The 19,043-nt window shown below is 41.9% G+C and overlaps 1 protein-coding gene across 1 annotated transcript in view; it reads right to left on the minus strand.

Moving 5' to 3' along the window:
* LOC132405084 (collagen alpha-1(XXV) chain-like) overlaps positions 1-19,043 on the minus strand; it is a 148,736-nt gene that overhangs the window by 84,980 nt on the left and 44,713 nt on the right. The window contains exons 10-11 of the mRNA XM_059989817.1: positions 17,144-17,170; positions 16,975-17,010 (exon numbers count right to left, since the gene is read on the minus strand). Of these exons, the coding sequence (XP_059845800.1) occupies positions 16,975-17,010; positions 17,144-17,170 (63 nt within the window). The remainder of the gene's footprint in view (positions 1-16,974; positions 17,011-17,143; positions 17,171-19,043) is intronic.

Genomic DNA, 19,043 nt, shown 5'->3' on the forward strand with positions numbered 1-19,043 from the left:
TATTTTCTGCAGTCACATCTCCAGATATCTTGCAGCAACAGAGTCAGAACATTCATGGAATACTTGATCAGCCTGGACATGAACTGCAGGGTGATTCTCCACCAATACCAATGCCAGGGAATTATACAGAAAATATGGGGATACAGTGCCTATGATTTTTCCTTCTTTTTATTTGAAAGGACATTCAAAGTCCTAATGCTGTTAAAAAAATTACCTCTGTAATTTTTAGAAGTAATTAATACAGTGTCAACTGCATTAGTGGGAATCTTTTCTCACTCTGTTTGCTGAAGGTTTTCTTAATGATGTTCTGGTGTCCTTGAACTCTTTTTCTGAAGGACTATTAAAACTATGCAGATACTGGAAATCCAGGATAAAATCATAAAATACTGGAAGCATTCAAGTGACGTTTGTAGGAAGAGAAACAGAGCCAATGTTTTACGTCAGAGGTGTGTTGTGAGAACTGGGAAGCAAATGAAAGAAGTTTGTTCACCTGAATGGTGGGTGGGGGAGGGAGGGTGAAAGCAGATGGCTGTGCGGATAAGCTGGTCAGTGAGTGAGTGGGAGCAGTGAGAGAGCGAGAACGTGAGAGAGAGGGACAGAAGTTTGTAGGAGTTGTGAAACACCGAGCAGGAAGATGTGCCCAGCAGCCTTCTGGACTTAATACTGAATTCTTCAACTGCATGTAACCTGATTTCTCTGTCTGTATCAGTTGCCCACCTGTGATTTTGGATACGATTGTTTGTTATATTGCTCTGGAAGTGGAGGACATGCCCAGCCTGGCCTTCCGGACATGTCTTCTTGCTCTGCATTTCACAACCTCGACAGTTTCTTGTCCATGTTCCTTTGCATATGGACTCACTGCTTAACTGCGACCACTCTCTCACTGTCCAGCCTATTCCCTGCTTTTACTCTATTATAGCCATCCTCCCTTCCTGCAGCTCGATAAGCTTCTTTGCCTTTCCCCAATTTTGATGGAGGACCTTTGACCTGAGGCCTTAGCCCTGCTTCTCTTCTAAAAATGGGTCCCGACCTGTTGAGTGTTCCCAGCATTTTCTGTTTTTATTTTAGACCCTTGTAAGCAGTTGAGGCAGTTTTTGTTTTATGCTGACTGCTATTCACACTCACAATAACTGGGATGATGACTTCTTGACACAACTCCACTCACTTCTTAGAGTTTTCTCCACAAAACCCTCTGCCACATGATACTTAAACATCAACTATAAAAACATATACATTTGACATATACATTAATAACATGAATGTTTATTATAAAGCAAAACTTTAAGGTATCTGCTGTCCATTGTAAGCTACTTTGACCAACCACAGCAGGGATTAATTACACTCAGCACAGACATTTGGGTTCATGGAGGTCACAGGCTGTGAGGAAAGAGCTGCAGGTCATGGTTGAAAAAAATTTATAATGCTGTTCCATTGATATAACCCAGCCATCAACAAAGCATTGATGATCAAACCTGGGAAACTGGACTCAGTGTCACTAAGACACAGACATGTATATATCTATATTAGTATCCTGAAGCTCATTTACAAAAGTCACAAAAGTGACTAGAGTAATTCTGAGAATACATAGGAAATGTATCTTTAATGAGTTGAAACCTCAGGAGTTTCCTAATCGCAAACAAAAGAGAATCTGCAGATGTTGGAAATCTGAGCAACAAACACAAAATGACCGTGTGGATAGTCAATGACTTTTCCCCAGGGCTGGAATGGCTAGCACGAGACACACAATTTTAAGGTGCTTGGAAGCAGGTACAGAGGAGATGTCAGGGGTAAGTTTTTTATGCATACAGTGGTGAGTGTGTGGAATGGGCTGTCGGTGGCGGTGGTGGAGGTGGATATGATAGGGTCTTTTATGAGACTCCTGGATAAGTACATGGAGCTCAGAAAAATAGACGGCTATGGGTAACCCTAGGTAGTTTCAGCACAGCATTGTGGGCCAAAAGGCTGTATTGTGCTGTAGGATTTTTATGTTAAATCAGTTAAAATGCAGGAGGAACTCAGCAGGCCAGGCAGCATCCAGGAAAAGAGTTTCCCGATCTTGGTTCAATTGATTTTCAGTGGGAGGTGACAGATTTCCGAGACAACAGTTTAGCTGTCTGGATTTGCTGCTCCCCCGAGATGATTTAAGGTGGGGAGTGGGGTTAAGCTTTTAGAAGAAGGAAGGTTAAACGTGTGTCCAGCAGGCTGTCATAAACACATCAGTTCGGAAAAGTGGCAAACATGAGAAAAGTGGAGTGGAAATCCAAAGCAACACCCACAAAGTGCTGGAGAAACTCAGCAGGTCAGGCAGAGTAAAACAGTCAACGTTTCAGGCTGAGACTCTTCATCATCTTTGATGCCTGACCGGCTGAATTCCTCAAGCAGTTTATGTTGAGGCAAAATAAGATCTTTTTTGAAATTTGTAATCATATTTTAAAACAAATCAGAGAATCATAGTTTATAGCTTAGAAACAGGCTGTTCAGCCCATTGAATCTGCACTGACCACATTACATTAATCCCATTTAAAAAATTCTTTCCACATTTATTCAAGTCCCCCCAGATTCACAATCAGGGCAACGTACAGTGGACAATTAACCTGGTAAACTCCACTTCTCGGGACATGGGAGGAAAACTGGGACACTCGAAGCAATCCCACACAATCACAGAGAAAACGTGCAAACTCCAATCAGACAGCACCCGAGGTCAGGATTGAACTGGTGCTGTGAGGCAGTGACTCTACTCGCCACACCATTGCACCACCCACTTAGATTACAGAAGGCTTGAAATGCATTGGTCGAGTGGGATTCCGCTAATGTAGCTCTGATTGAGATCAGTATAGGGGGTCACGTCAATTGCACCTCCTTTTGGGTTAAAGGTCAATGGGACTGAATACTGCCAGAGATGAACCACTTAACTATGTAGGTATCGTGTTAGCTTCCATTAGTGGCAGTACTCACAGAGTCAGGGTCTGATTCAAACCACATTCAGCAGATTGAGAATATATCCTGTGCTGCCAGTTTGACTTAAACCCAAAGGTGTATGCACCGCTGGAAGAACTGTCTGCTCTTGCTGGTGGGAAGCAAAAGATCTAATGGCGCCCTTCAAAAGATATCAGGGCTCTGCTGGTGCTCTGGGCTGAACCGTCGCCCACTCATTTCCCTCCACAGTTGCTGCCTGACCTGCTGAGTTCCTCCAGCATTTTGTGTCTGTTGCTGGCAAAGAGAAGAATTGTTCTGCTATAAAAGTGTTTGGACTGTGTCATCCACGAAACACCGCAAAGCTTTGAAACTCTGCCGTTCCCCAAATTCCATTGCTATTACTTTCTGGAAAATCGACCATTCGAAATCCAAAAACCAAAGAAGGAAGAGCTTTACCTTGAGCATTAGATTCCCTGCTGTGATGTAATTTTTTTTCTGTATTGTTACAACAGATGGAACTTTTACCTATCAAATTTGTTCCTGATACGATAATGAGCCTTCCTTACCTTACTATTGCTCCAAGCACTAGAGCCATGGAGGAAGCATGACCAGCAACAACCCAATAGAAAGTGGGAGGATCGTCACAGCTGAGACAGTTAACAAGAAGGAAGATGCATGCTTCTTGCATATAAATTGCAATTCAGGGAAGTGCTATACCGTGAGAAAACTGCAAATTAGAAATTAAAAAAAAAACTGCATTTGCTGGAACTCTGAAATGAGAGCAGAAAGTGCTGGAAACACTCAGTTTGAAGTCAAAGACCCTTCAGCAGAAGCTGAAATGTTCCTTGGCTCCTGACATGGGACATGCGCTTTGTTAAAGTTTTGCCTCCTCATTTTGAGGAAGGGTTTCAATGCACGAGAAGCTGTTCCGACAAGGAGGAGGAAGACCTGGAACGTCCAGGTTATGTTTGTATCAGCTGAGCCTAGAATGATGGAGTAAGATCATGAGGGGTCATGATGAGGTGAACACGGACAGGATGTTTCCCTTTTTGGACCAATCTAGAGCCAACAACGACTCTTTAAAAAATAAGGACCACATACTTATGATAGGGATGAGGCATTTTTTTCCCTTGAAGGGCAGAAGCACTTCTTCATCAAAGGGAGGTAGAAGAAGAGTCTCTAAATATTCTTAAGACAGATACTCAATGAGTAAGGTGTGGAAAGGTTGCAGAGGATGGGTGAGAATGTGTAGTTGAGTTTATAATTAGATCAGCCGTGACTTTATTGCATGGCAGAGTGGATTAAAGAGCTGAGTGTCTTTCTCCTAATTTGTACCTTCATTAAGGCCAGTCCGGCTGGCTGATCCCTTGAAAAGAGACTGCAAGATGGTGGTCATATGCATTCCAGTCCACCTGCACCCGTGCTTCAATGGAATTAAAACCTCTTCTGTTCTGAGGCTTGCTGTTAGAGCCTCCTGGCAAAACTTAGCACTGTCTTGGTATTCCGGGAAGGCTGCTCCCAAGCAGAAATGTGATTTCTCTCTGCTTCTTCTTTGCATGGTGAAGTGAAGTCACTTGGTGAACCAAATTGCTATGATCCCCCAGATAATTGACGGGCTGCATTCTGCCTCCATTCGCAAAGGCACGAGCCATAGCTCAAAAGATTCAGATGAATTAAACGCTCTGTATCAGTGTGTTATGACTTAATTCGATTCTCAGAGGGCCCTGCATTGTTAAGGGAAACAGCTAAGAGAGAGAGAGAAAGGAATGCTAAAGCATTCCTGTAGAAAGAGCAGAATCACATGTTAATCAAGCTGCTCTAGCCAACCTGAGTAAAGATAGTTTGACCCCATGATCGTGAATCAAAATGAGGAGCGTGCAGCTGTTAGTAGGTAGCAAGTCATAAAAATCGTAGAATACATAGGGTTTAGTCATAAGACTAATTCACATCGGCCTCAAATTCAGAGGAATGTTTGGGACTGACACACACAAAATGCTGGAAGAACTCAGCAGGCCAGGCAGCATCTATGCAAAAGAGTACAGTTGATATTTCGGGCCGAAACCCTTCAGTGGGACTGGAGAGAAAAAAAGCTGGAGTGAGAGTTAGAAGGTGGGGGAGGGGAGTGTGGTGAACTACATATACCTGTCTGGACACGCCCCCCTGCTGACTGCTCCTGTGGCTCCTCCCACAGACCCCTGTATAAAGGCGATTGAGGCCTGAGCCCGGCCTCTCAGTCTCCAGGATGTAGTATGTTGGTCAACCACTGCTATTCCTTCTTCCAGTCAATAAAAGCTGATATCTCACCTTTACGTCTCAGAGTGAGTTATTGATGGTGCATCAGGGAGGAAGAAACACAAGGTGATAGGTGATTTGATTCTTTGATCCCAAGAGAGCAAAACCTTTTCTGATTCAGATTTTCAACCTGTTCTCACACAAACCCCATGTTTACTCTGGATTAATAAAGCTTTAGTTTAATTAAAAATTTGAGAAGTGCAGCTTAGAGAAAGGAGTTTTAAAGAATCTAAATAGGCTGCTGTGCCATCTTCAAGTCATTCCTGTCAATAGAAATGATAAAACTTCATTATACTGAAATATTTCACACCATTAATAATTGTAAGCAGTGATTTTTACAGCAGTTAATCTGAGTAAACAAAGTTTTATCCATTGAAATAATATGAAGTGCTAACTGGGATTTTATTGGCTGTGTTGAATTAGGTATGATAACATAAGAATGAAGAGCAGGTGTAGGCCATCTGGCTCCATGAGCTTTGCTTAAGCGTTCATCAAGACTGTTCAAAATTACGAATCTAAGTATTGGGAACAGGTGTAGGCCACTCAGCTCTGCCTTCCAATGAGTTCAGTGTTGAACTGACTGCAACCTTGGCTCCGCATTCTTTCCTACCCCCAGTAACCTTTCAACCCCTTGCTCATCAAGAATTTAGCCAACTCATCTTCAAAAATATTCAAAGACACTGCTTCCACCTCTCTCATCAAATGGTCATGATCCTCTGAGGGAGAAAAAACATCTAGTCTATCTTAAATTCTCAACCCCTTATTTTTAAGCAGTGAGCTCTGGTTTGAGGCTCTTTCATAAGTAGAAAGATCGTAAGAAAAAGGGATCTCTGTTAAGATCCCTCAGGGTCCTCTTTCTGTCTTTTAAACTCCAGCAGATGCAAACTTACTCTTTTCAACCTTTCCTCATAAGACATTTGCCCATTCCAAGTACTAACAGTCTAGTAAATCTGCTGATCTGCTTTGCACTTATTAAAAACCTGCCTTAAGCAAAGAGACCAATACCTTACACAGTACTCCACCTGCCTTAGCAAACCCTCCTTCTGTGGATCTTGTACACTCAGATCTGCCTGCACCTGAGACCTCAGCAATCTCGTACCATTCGCGTGATATGCCTATGCTTTAATTTTCTGGCCGAAGTTTTCCCATTTGGTATTTCATTTGCCAGATTGTTTTCCACCGATTAAACCTATTTGTCCCTTTGTAACTTACTAATATCGTCCTTATTTTATCTCAGCTGATCTGCTTTAGCTTCACTTTCTCCGATTGCCTCAATATTCAGAAATCTATTGTTCTCTGAATTGAATAAACCCAATGACCAAACTTCCATACCTTTCTGGGGTACAGAATTCCAAACATTTGCCAATTTTGGAGTGCACAAGAATCTCCTCATCTCAGTCTTAAATAGTCCAGCCCTTAAACTAAGACACGATCACTTGTTTCTAGACCGACCCATACATTCTCCATACAAATACCCTATTGAGCCCTGTAAGAACTCTGTCAGTTTGAATGAGATCACCTTTCATTTCTCCTGACTGCTGCATAATAAAGGAATAGTTTGAAGTCCTCCTCATTTTGCAAACATGTCATCACTGTAACTCCTTCTATGGCAAGTATATATTTATAAGGATACCAAAACTGAGCACTAGAGTCTCATTAAGACCCCACATAATCCCAAAAAAGTATTTCACCCCATTCTCAAATTCTTTCATAATGTGGACCAAACGTACTGAATCGTACTGAGTCCTGTTGAAGGGTCTTGGCCCGAAACTCCTACTGTACTTTTTTCCATAGACGCTGCCTGGCCTGCTGAGTTCCTCCAGTGTTTTGTGTGTGTTGGTCAGATTTCCAGTATCTGCAGATTTCCTCTTGTTTGTGATACTGTATCGTTGGCTTTTATAATTGCTTGCCACACCTATGTGTTAGCTTTCAGTAATTTGTCTGCAAGGATATCAAGATTTCTTGGAACATCAACAATTTCCAATCTGTCACCATTTAAAAAATACTCCGTCTTTCTGTTTTGTGCACCAAAGTGGACAACCTTATATTTTTCTACAATGTGTTCCATCTGCAGCACATGGCTTTGACCAGGTCACTTGCAGGGTTTCTGATTCTCTACTGCCTTCCCCGGGCAGACAGGGTTACATTCTTTCATCCAAAGGAAGGCAGTCTCAGCACCGCTTCCACCCTTATACCCTGAACCACGATTGACATTGCTACCAACAATATTAACTTGGTTATAATTTAGTCTGCTAGTAAAAACAGGAATTATTAACTTGCAATTGAAAATGTTTCCAAACAGCTGAACTATTTGATTTTTTAAAAAAATGCAGCATTTCTACCTTGAAAAGGGCAGTGTGATTTTCAGGGTAATAGTAATACTGGGCAAGTATTTGCTAGGTTTCTTTGCACGCCTGACAAAATAGTGATGAGCATCTGTGTAATCTGTGGCTTTCAAACCAGTGTTGAGATGGAAAATCAAGAAAATCTCTGTGGAGATTCTCCTCTTTATTCAAAGATGTCCCTTTCTCTAAATGATAGATATAGTCTGAAATGCTGGAATTCTGGATGTAACAGATATGTAGAACGGTGAAGTTAGTCACAATGATTACTTGTACAGCTGTTTATAGATGTTATAAAAAATTATGTTCAAAAGTAACAGAGCTAAAACATTACAACTGTATCTGTGAAGACCCACTGTGATGTGCACTAGTGGGGTTCAGTGCACCGAGCGTACAGACGCCTTCATTAAAAACAGGCTGGTTCTACTGAGTAAAGTCGCAATATTATACGCTTCCTTAATAAATATCACCTGTACCTGCTTTGTTAGATTATCTTGATATTCTCTGAAGGTGATGTAAAAATTTTATCTAACAACAATTAAGCTGTGGTTTTGCCCCTCTCTGAGCTACACTTTTAATTATCATGTTTCTAAATCCACGGGGCACAAATCTTGGTGCCTACCCTACAACTACAGCAGAGAACTATTTCTTATTCCTAAATCTCCGTGACACGATCAATCTAGAAATTGGGGTATAGGTTGTTTGTATGTAAGTATGCAAATGAGCAATATGATTTAATGACATTGACATATACATGGCATAAGCACAGATGGTAGTTGTTAGAATGCGGCAAGAGTTAATGTGTTTTGAAGCTCTTGGTGTCTGCCAGAGATTATTAAAGGCAGTTCTCACCAGTTATACATTAGTGGCTCACTGAACGTCACCCCCTACACAACAAGTGCTGACAAGAATAGTCAAAGCAACTGACGTAGATTAGGTTCAGGGAGAAAAAACACTGTGTTCTGAGGAAATACTTCGAAGCACCTACTGAGCATTGCTGATTGATGACACTGCCTACGAGACTTCAGAAATGTAGAACTAAGGAAAAGAATACAGGCCCAGGAGTTTACAGACAAACAAGGAGTCAGGAAACCTGCACCCAGTACTTAGAAAAAGTGTGTGCGTGTGAGTATGAGAGAGAGAGAGGGAGAGAGCGAGAGAGAGTGTGAGAGACAGTGAGTGAGAGAGTGAAAGAGAGAGAGTGAGTGACAGAGTGTGTGAAAGAGAGTGAGTGTGTGAAAGAGAGAGTGAGTGAGAAAGAGTGTGAAAGACAGTGAGTAAGAGAGGGAGAGTGAGAGAGCGAGTGAGTGAGAGAGTGAGAGAGAGCGAGAGAGAGAGAGTGAGTGAGAGAGAATGTGAGAGACAGTGAGTGAGAGAGTGTGAAAGAGAGAGTGAGTGAGAGATTGTGTGAAAGAGAGTGAGAGTGTGAAAGAGTGAGAGAGTGAGAGAGAGTGAGAGAGTGAGAGAGAGTGTGAAAGAGAGACAGTGAGTGAGAGAGTGTGAAAGAGTGAGAGAGTGAGAGAGAGTGTGAAAGAGAGACAGTGAGTGAGAGAGTGTGAAAGAGAGAGAGAGTGAGTGAGAGAGGGAGAGAGAGTGAGAGCGAGTGAGTGAGAGAGAGTGAGTGCGAGAGTGAGTGCGAGAGGGAGAGAGTGAGAGTGAGTGAGAGAGAGAGAGAGAGGGAGGAGGGAGGGAAGAGGGAATGATGCTGAATACAGTATGACACATGAGGAAGCTGAGGACTGCAGAGGAGAACAGTTAGGTAGGGAATCGGATGGGATGGAATGATGGCTCTGACAGGATACTGTAAGCCTGCAGCCAAAGAATGTACAATGGATTCTGCGAGTCCTTCACAACAAATGCAAAGTGGAAGGAAATGTTCTTTACTGAGAATTACATTTTGGAAGCAAAGGGATCAAATTGAACACATATAGGCAATGAATACTGCCAAAAGATACTATAAGAAAGTTATTCTCCTGTTGGATCTCATTTTAAAATGTCTTTTGCTGTTTAATCCAGTAACCTACAAAGAAGAACACAGAAAGAATGCAGAAATGGAATATTTGTTCAATCCGCAGCCATTAGACAGAGCAAATGTTGTACGTTGGCATGAGGAATTGAACAGAGTTGGGGACTATACTGTTGATTTAAAAGACTCATCCAGATATCAGTGGGTTCTCACACTGTGATGTGAGATCAGTTAAACAATAAAAAGGATTCAGCCAAATTGTTGGGTACACAAAGAATACATTGGACCTGGCTAATAACATTGGAAAATGCCCCAAGATCTCATCCAGCATAAACATGGAGTAACAGTACTAGGCAAGGATTGGCTAAAAAAAAATCTAAAGTTAATCAGACAAATGTGTTACATATTCTTGCAAGTACTGTCATATCATGCATAGAAATCATATTACATGAGCGTGAAGCAATCTCCAAAATTATTGATGCTGGTATTACCAGATGCAGATATTTATCAAGGCTGATGCCAGAACAGTGTACTTCTAGGGTTGACTATTGGCATATCTCCTGAAAGTTAGGTGAAAGAACAGCTAGATAATTTGAGAAGCGAGCATTGCAGAGCTCGGCTCTGTTGCGGGGATGTATCAGTATTACTCTACCTAGTAATGAGGTTCGCATCACTGCAGGTTAAAAGCAATGGAAAGTGGAGACAGAAAGCACACTGACAGAGAGCATACGGCTCAGAAAGTGAGCCCTTATTGTTAATTGTGGCATTGGGAGAATATTTAAGCTCAAATATATTGTGTCAGGCAACTATGCAGTAGTAGTAATCATATCTGTAAGGTGGTCAGGATTAGCCATAAGAGACCTTAAGATATAGGAGCAGAATTAGGCCATTTGGCCCATCGAGTCTGCTCTGCTATTTCATCATGGCTGATCCGATTTTCCTCTCAGCCCCAATCTCCTGCTTTCGCTCTGTATCCCTTCATGCCCTAACAGTCAAGAATCCATCAGCCTCATCCTTAAATATACATAAAGACTTTATTTCAGCTGTCTGTGGCAAAGAATTACACAAATTCATCACTCTCTGGCTCAAGAAATTCCTCCTCATCCCCATTCTAAAAGGACGTCCTTCTATTCTGAGGCTGTGTCCTCTGGTCAGACTCTCCCACCATAGGAAACATCTCCTTCACATCCACTCTTTCAAGACCTTTCACCATTCAATAGCTTTCAATGAAGTCACTCCTCATTCTTCTGAATTCAAATAATACAGGTCCAGATCCATCAAACACTCTTCATATGACAAGCTTTTCAATCCTGGAATCATTTTCATGAACTTCTTAAGAACCCTTTCTAGTTTCAGCACATCCTTTCGAAGCTAAGGGACCCAAAGCTGCTCACAGTACTCCAAGTGAGGCCTCACCAGTGCTTTATAAAGTTTCAACATTCCATCTTTGCTTTAATATTTTAGCCCTCATGAAATGGATACTAAGATCACATTTGTCTTCCTCTCCACAGACTCAACCTGAAAATTATCCTTTAGGGAATCTTGCACAAGGACTCTGAATCCCCTTTGTGCCTCAGTGTTTTGTATTTTCTCTCCGTTTAGAAAATAGTTAACCCTTTCATTTCTTCTGCCAAAGTGCATGACCATACACTTTCCGATACTGTATTCCATCTGCCATTTCTTTGCCCACTCTACTAACCTAAGCTCTTCTATAGCCTCTCTACTGCCTCAAATCTATCTGTCCCCCCCCACCTGTCTTCATATCGTCTGCAAGCTTTGCAACAATGCCATCAATTCCACAACTGAAATCATTGACATATAATGTGACACCTTGTCAAATCCAAGTACACACATCAATGAAATATCCTTTGTGTATACTGCTTGTTATTTCTTCAAAAACCAATGGGAGAAATGCACAAATAGGAATGAACCACTGGCTACCACCTTTCAGCTTTTGCCATTTTCTGTAGGAAGATCTCTTGTCGTCATGTTTTACAAATTCCCTTTGGCTGTTCAGACCCAAAATAAGCGAGTTCAACCACACAGACTCCAACTTGGAGCGATGTGTGATTCTGTTCTCCCAATATCATGACTTCATTGTGTTATCAGTCTTCCAACCAATTCTACTGTAGATGCCTTCTTCAAGCTGTCTAATGCATTTATGAGAACACAACCTTCACTTCACAACCAAGACTTTGCAGTCACAGAAGCAGAAATCACTGAGACAACTCAGAAAGAACTTCTAAAAACAAAATGATAAGATTAAAAAATTGACTAATTCAGTTAAGTGTCCAAATGTGGGTGTGCGTCCATTTATAATGGAGGATTCAATTTCTCTGCGAATTAAGGTTTCTAAACTCCTGGGAACACAAGCCTAGTCTAATGCTTCCTAGGGAGACAATTTGCCTTTCCTAGCATCATTCTGGCAAACCTGCAAACTACTTTGAATGTATTTAAATCCTGCATGAAATGAAAGAGACTCAGGCATTTCAGATGCAGTTTCACACCCATGTATGGAGGTTGTGCCATGGACACCCAAAGCACAAACATTCTCCTAGCCATAATGATAATGTAAGCATGCTATACAGACAGTGGAATGGGTAAGCAAAGATGATACGGATGATTTCTGCACTACCTGTACCATATGATCCTTGAAGGTCATTCTGTTCTGATGAGTGGAATATGTGCATCCCGGGTAAAACCTTGCTTCGAGAAATAATCCTACTGACCTCAGTGGAATGAAAGCTGTAGGAAGGGTGCAAAATGCTGACACCACTCTACTGCCTGCTACTTGACTGGGCTTGAACTTTTAGGCTATGGCATAGTTGCTTGATGCATGTATCCTCCCAGGGATTTAGCAAGAACTGGCTAAGGAGTGGAGAGGGTAAAGTGTGTTTGAGCAGTAAGGTGATAAATTCCTCATTGTTCTAATGAACTAGGTGGAAAAGGACTATAGGTTAAATATCTTAAAGAGTAGCTTTATTTGTCACATGTGCATCGAAGCATACAGTGAAATGGGACGGAGAACACACACTAAATGCTGGAGGAACTCAGCAGGCCAGGCAGCATCACTGGAAAAAAGTACAGTTGACACTTCGGCGAGAAACCCTTCAGTCCTGCGGAAGCGTCTCGGCCCAAAACGTGCACTACTTTTTTACCACAAATGCTGCCTGGCCTGCTGAGTTCCTCCAGCATTTTTGTGTGTTGCTCGGATTTCCAGCATCTACAGATCTTCTCTTGTTTGTGAAATGCGATGAATATGCTGTGGGCAGCTGGTAGGTGTCTCCAAACTTCTGGCGCCAACATAGCTTGGCCACATCTTACTAATCCTAACCTGGAACATGGGAGGAAACCAGATCTCCCAGAGGAAACTGCCACAGCCACAGTGAGAAAGTACAAACTCTTTACAGACAGCGGCGGGAACTGAACGCACGTTTCACTGTTGGCACTACAAAGAATGACACGAATGGCAATGCTGCCATGTTACTGTACAAGTTCCACTCATCCCTCCTCTTTTTGTTCAGTGGCTTGCATTCTGGGCAGCATGAGCTGGCACTGCATGAAAGGGCCAAATGCATGGTAGCAGGTCCCAAGCAACACCCATGCAAAATACTGGAGGAACTCAGCAGGTCAGGCAGTATCTATGGAGGGGAATGAGCAGTCAATATTTTGGGCCTCGAGCTTTCATCAGGACTCATGAAGAAAGGTTCCAATGAAGGATATAGGCCAGAAAATGTCAACTGCTTATTTCCCCCCATAGATGCTGAGTTCCTCCAGCAGCTTCTGTGTGTTGCCCTGGATTTCCAGCATCTGTAGAAGCTCTTGTGCTTATGATAGCAGATCCCTATTTTTATTTCCAGTTGAATAGTACCTTTCAATAACTGTTTTGCAGAAAACTTCACTTGTCAGCAGAGCTTCCTTGCAAGATGTGAATTCAGCAAGATTCAATAAAGTGAACCACAGAAGATGGAATGCAGTTCTTGGTAATTTTTCACAAAATGAGTTTCCATTTTCCCATACATCATTGAGGGGAATTTTCAAGGGGAGGCCAGGCACTTCTCCACAGGAAGCAGAATATAGAACAGACCATAATGTTCCTGCAGGATATTACAACTGCTATTAGCATAGCTTTTAGAATTATAGGACCCTGGTGAAGCAAAAATCAATATTTTATTCTAATATGTATACAAATTCTGAAAGATTCCATGATTGTATTGATCAATAGGTTACTGAAACAATAAAGCAATAGATAATCATGACTATTAGCTCCCTGTGAATGTAAATAAATATGCATAGACTTGATGCCCACAACCGAGAAAATCTGAAATTAGTTCGATTTGTAGCTCAAGTGAATTTTCAGCATTTTCTTTCATTGAAAGAAGTTGTCAGATTTTGCCGACACAGACTTGAAGGAAGGTAGGAGTGATTTCTTTTCTGAAGAGATTAGATTATTATGGATCTGTTCATCCTCAGCTATGAAATTACATTGTGTGAACAAAGGTTACACAGAGGCAGACCGAAAAGATGCCCTTCATTCACCAGTAATAATAATCATTAACCTTCACTGCAGGAATTATTTTTTTACAACTGCTCACTCGTTGTTTAATAAGTGAACTTCGAAATCATTTCCTCAAGTCACGATTTGAAATCAAACGTCTTGTAATCTTACAGCAAATAATGCACATTTTGAATGCACCAACTCAAATGTAGAGAAACTGTGTCACCTCTGGACTACTTTCATTCTACGGCATGAGGAAAAATAATGTTCAGGCTTTCAGACGTCTGGCTTGTTGCAGTCTCCTACCTTCTGAACCTTTCTGGGAGGCATTACCCATCTGAAGTTGGATGAGAAAGTGTACGCCAATCTAACGATTAACACAAGCATTGCACAGCTGAGAGCATGGAATTTTCTACCGCAGCGGGTAATGGGAGCGAGATCACAAAGGAAGAAGATTATAGCACTGAGGGTGATGGGGAACTGGTGCTGAAGAGATGAGGCCTGGCTGGGGCGCGTCAGTCTTGGTCACTTGGAATGGAGAGTTGGGCCTGAGAGGCTGATAGGCCTGATCTGGCTCTTAAATCCTTACGATCTTATCTGATAGCTTGTTTAAAATCATGGAAACTACCTTCTTCAGAATTGAACAAAACAAAGCTTTTCTAAAATCAATCACAGAAAGGTTATTTCAAATGAATATTTCTTAAGCCATTTGCTTTGATACAAAACATTATGCCTTTGCTTTCAATTTACAGGCTGTATTCTTTTACATAACTGGGAAGTGGTGTTTCTTTGAGCTAATTTTTGTCATGGTGGAAATCAAGAGTGAGAAGACATGGAAATTAAGTTGCTCTGGACTGTAAGTTATGATACAGATTATTGTATCATACATAAGAGACTTAGATTAAATTCCTTAACACCTTATCTTACAGCAAGCAGTATGAATCTGTTTAGTTTCATCTTTCATTATGAGTAGTTACAAGATATTAAATATAAATACTCCAAGTACTCAATAAGGCTGCAGAAGTTTTCATGCAATTGTTCTAGTAACTTTGAAGATGAGCAGCAAGTCCAGCATGTCTTTACCAATTATAGATAGCACAAACACCTCCCGGTGTTTAGTCGGGAATGCAAATAAATCTAATTGGCTCAATCTTGGGTACCAGCCTACAAATTACCCAGGACACCTTCAGGGAGCAGTGTCTCAGAAAGGCAGCATCTATTATTAAGGACCTCCAGCACCCAGGGCATGCCCTTTTCTCACTGTTACCACCAGGTAGGAGGTACAGAAGCCTGAAGGCACTCACTCAGTGATTCAGGAACAGCTTCTTCCCCTCTGCCATCTGATTCCTAAATGGACATTGAACGCTTGAACACTACCTCACTTTTTACTTGTTTTTTGCACAATCTTTAATCTATTCAATATACACATTCTGTTATTGATTTCTTATTTATTTCATCTTCTTCTTATTATTTTATTTTTATTTTTCTTCTTCTTTACAGTATTATGTATTGCATTGAACAGCTGCTATTAAGTTAACAAATTTCACGATACCTGCTGGTGATAATAAACCTGATTCTGATAATTTCCCCTCAACCCGAGAGGCTAGCTGGGTGTGGCAAGTAACAGCAACAACTAGATTCATAGCTCGTAAGCCCATTGATCCAGAGTTTGTGATTCGCATGATCACCCTTTCAAAAATGGTTAGTTATTTCAGTTGTATGTTGTGGAAATTAATCCAGTAGAAACTATCACAATTTGCTATTTAATAGTGCTTAGTTCAAAGGTAAATTGTTAGATAGGAATGTAGTAAACTGTTTCTTTTTTCAGCCTGCTTATGATTTTATGATGTATTAATTTGTAGAATTAGATCTCACAACATCACTGACCTCTGTTCAAATGCTTAGTTTAGAAATCATGCAGCACCCATGTGCCAATTCAATCACATATTGTGCTGTATTCGGCAGATGACATCAAGAAAGCAATTCTATAAATTTCTGTATTTGTGATCAATACAGAAAGAATGCAAATCGATCGGCTTTGTACCCTCTTTATCTCGCTAAACTGCCTCACAAACTGAAGTGAAGTTACTGGATTAGTGTAATCCCTGTTTATATTCTAGGGTGTACGTCAAAACAGAGAAGTACCGGACAAAGTTAAATGTGTAACTACTTCACTATACTGGAGACGACACAGAAGAAGTGAGGCAAGCAGTGTGGAGCGGTGACGATCCTTCAGAAAAATACGTACATTTTGTCAACGGTTTTGCAAAAAGATGAAACGATAAAAAATAAGTCTGAAAGTAACCAACGACTGGCAACTCGCCCTCAGTAGACGGAGCTTCATGTTCCACGTTGTCATGTCTGCACTGTGGACCCTGGTTTTGAAATCCAGTCCAATAACTTTAGAGGTTCAATACAAAAGGCAGATACGATTGTGCAGTGCAATTCATATTTTTGACTCGGGATGAATTTCCATGCATATTGGACTCAGTAGAATAGGTGATTGGGGAAGAGTGAATGAGGAAATCACTGTGTAGATCCAGACACTCAGAAGTACATCCTTGGGAGGAGTGTTGGTCAAATAGATGGATTCTAGGGGTCAGTGCCAACTTGGGAGACGGGTGCCTCAAGAGGTAATTGGTCAGATCACTGTGACATCAGGCTACTCCCTTGCTCTTGGACAAAGTACTTGGTTACTTAAACTCTTTGCGCCTTCCTTGAATTCCTCTTGTTTCTCAACAACCACAGATGTTACAAATTAGACAGAAGCAACAAAAAAATGGAGTCGAGCAGACTGCTTAGAAAATTGATGATCCATTCTAAGTGGATTAGCCACAATCCTTGCCAGCACATGCATGTCAAGGCCTTCCAAACTCCCCCGCTCGCTGTCACCCTGCTTACATCACCGTGTTCTCCACCCCAGCCCATCCCGATCAGCTGAACTCTACTGAGTCGTGTACCTTTTCTCCTTTGTCACCTTTTAGACCGGCGTCGCCCTGGGCAACAGAGGAAAGGGAAGAGAAGAGGTATAATTTAATGGAACACAGCCCAGCTCACTGTAGACACACACACATACACATCCTTTAAAATTGTGCAATGTACAGCAACCAAACAAAATGGACAGCTCACCTTCTCACCTCGACTTCCAACGTCACCCTGAAGGAAAAGAGAAGCAAAATCTGAATGTCAAAATGATAAAAGGCACAGCAGATTTTTCTTTAAACTTCTATTCTTGTCCCAAACATTTAGAAACTCTGGCTACAAATGGAAAACAGAATTCATTATGAAGAACTGAGCTCTCACTCTGGAAAGGATAGGGCTGCATCGGACCTGCTGAATGGAGAAGGGCCCCATTAGTAATTTCTATGTGTTCACAGGCAGTGTTGTTTTCAGAAGAGAAATGTTACAGGGCTGGATCTTGGACCAATGTGTAATCCAGTCTCTCCTCAAATCTGCACTTATCTTGGGTGTGTGTATATATATATATAATACAATCTTGTGGTATCCTGGAGATGACAGCAAGGTCTTAATAGCAACTTGCCTCATTCAGCACCCTGCTGAGACCCACCACAGAATGCCCTGGTTGCCCTTTGCATGAGGCAAATTAAAGGTTATCAAAGTTATTGGCTGGTGGTTGTCAACCCAAATCATTGATTGTCCATTTTCCTCCCTGGATGCAGCCTTACCCCTTGAGTTCCTCCAGCTGCTTGTTTTTGTTGCTGCAGTGATATCCGGCCTTCCTAGACCTGGACCTGGACTACCCACAGTAGATGTCTCAAGGAACAGGTAAAATAACACCAAACTATTTCCCCAAATTCACTGGAAGGACAAGGGAACCAACATTAGTGTAAATTCCCAGAACCAGAACCCCAGGGCCTATTTACTCTCAGTCAGCTGATTTGAAGACTCCTTGTTGTCTCCACGCCCAACATCAGCTCCCAATTCAGTCGCTCTGTACCAAGCCCCATCGTGGGAACAGATCACCAGATAGACAGCGGACAAGTTCCAAGGATGTGCTCAAGGCTTTGCTGAACTCCACCGGCTCCTTGGGATCCCTGGAACAAAGGCACTTAAGGTGGAGAGGAGCATTCAGGAGGGTCCCCAGCAGCACACAGAGGTCCTGCATCAGTAGCAGAAGGGGCAGGCCGTCTCACCATCAATTCACCCCGTCAGGCACACCCTGCCCTGTCTGCAGGATAATTTGCAGATACCACACTGTCCTTTCAAAATTGGAGTGGAAGCAATTCATTCTCAGTCTCAAGGAACTACCAACAAAGTGCAGAGGAGATATCAGTTGCTGACTTTATACCAACATTTAATGTCCTGGTTAATCTCACCTCCTGATTTCAGCCAAACATGCCTCTGCTGGCTTGTAGAGCATCCCCAAAACCTTCATCTCCCCCAGATTTTATCACTCAGGACACAACTGAACATCCCTAGCCTCCCACCAATATTCTCCAAGAGCTTTTCTCTCCACAAAGCCTTCATCTCCCCCAGATTTTATCACTCAGGACACAGTCGGGATAATGGGAGGAAATCAGAGCTGCCAGGGAAACCTCAGCACAGTTTTTTAAAATGACACATCTGCTTTTGAAGGCTACAGAATCAACAGCAAAACCTCAGTGTCTGGAGCTGAAAGTGCAGAGCTCAACTTTACTAAAATCTGCTGTCAAGGGGATCAACATTTTCACAAACACAGAATTTCCTTTGAATTCTGCAGAACATTTGCTTTTAATTTTGAACGTATCTTTTGAAACCTGTGGTTTAGAAAGTCACCTAAACAGCCTTTCCAGCATTAAAACAGTAAAAGCAATCTCCTTAAATGCAGTGACTGGGGGTGGGGGAGGGGTACCGTAAGGCTCGGTGCTGGGACTGCAACTATTTACAATATACATCAATGATTTAGATGAAGGGATTAAAAGTAACACTAGCAAATTTGCAGATGACACGAAGCTGGGTTGCAGTCTGAAATATGAGGAGGATGTTAGGAGAATGCAGGGTGACTTGGACAGGTTGGGTGAGTGGGCAG

This window comes from Hypanus sabinus, chromosome 14 (genome assembly GCF_030144855.1).
Source record: "Hypanus sabinus isolate sHypSab1 chromosome 14, sHypSab1.hap1, whole genome shotgun sequence".
In the NCBI taxonomy this organism is placed as follows: domain Eukaryota; kingdom Metazoa; phylum Chordata; class Chondrichthyes; order Myliobatiformes; family Dasyatidae; genus Hypanus; species Hypanus sabinus.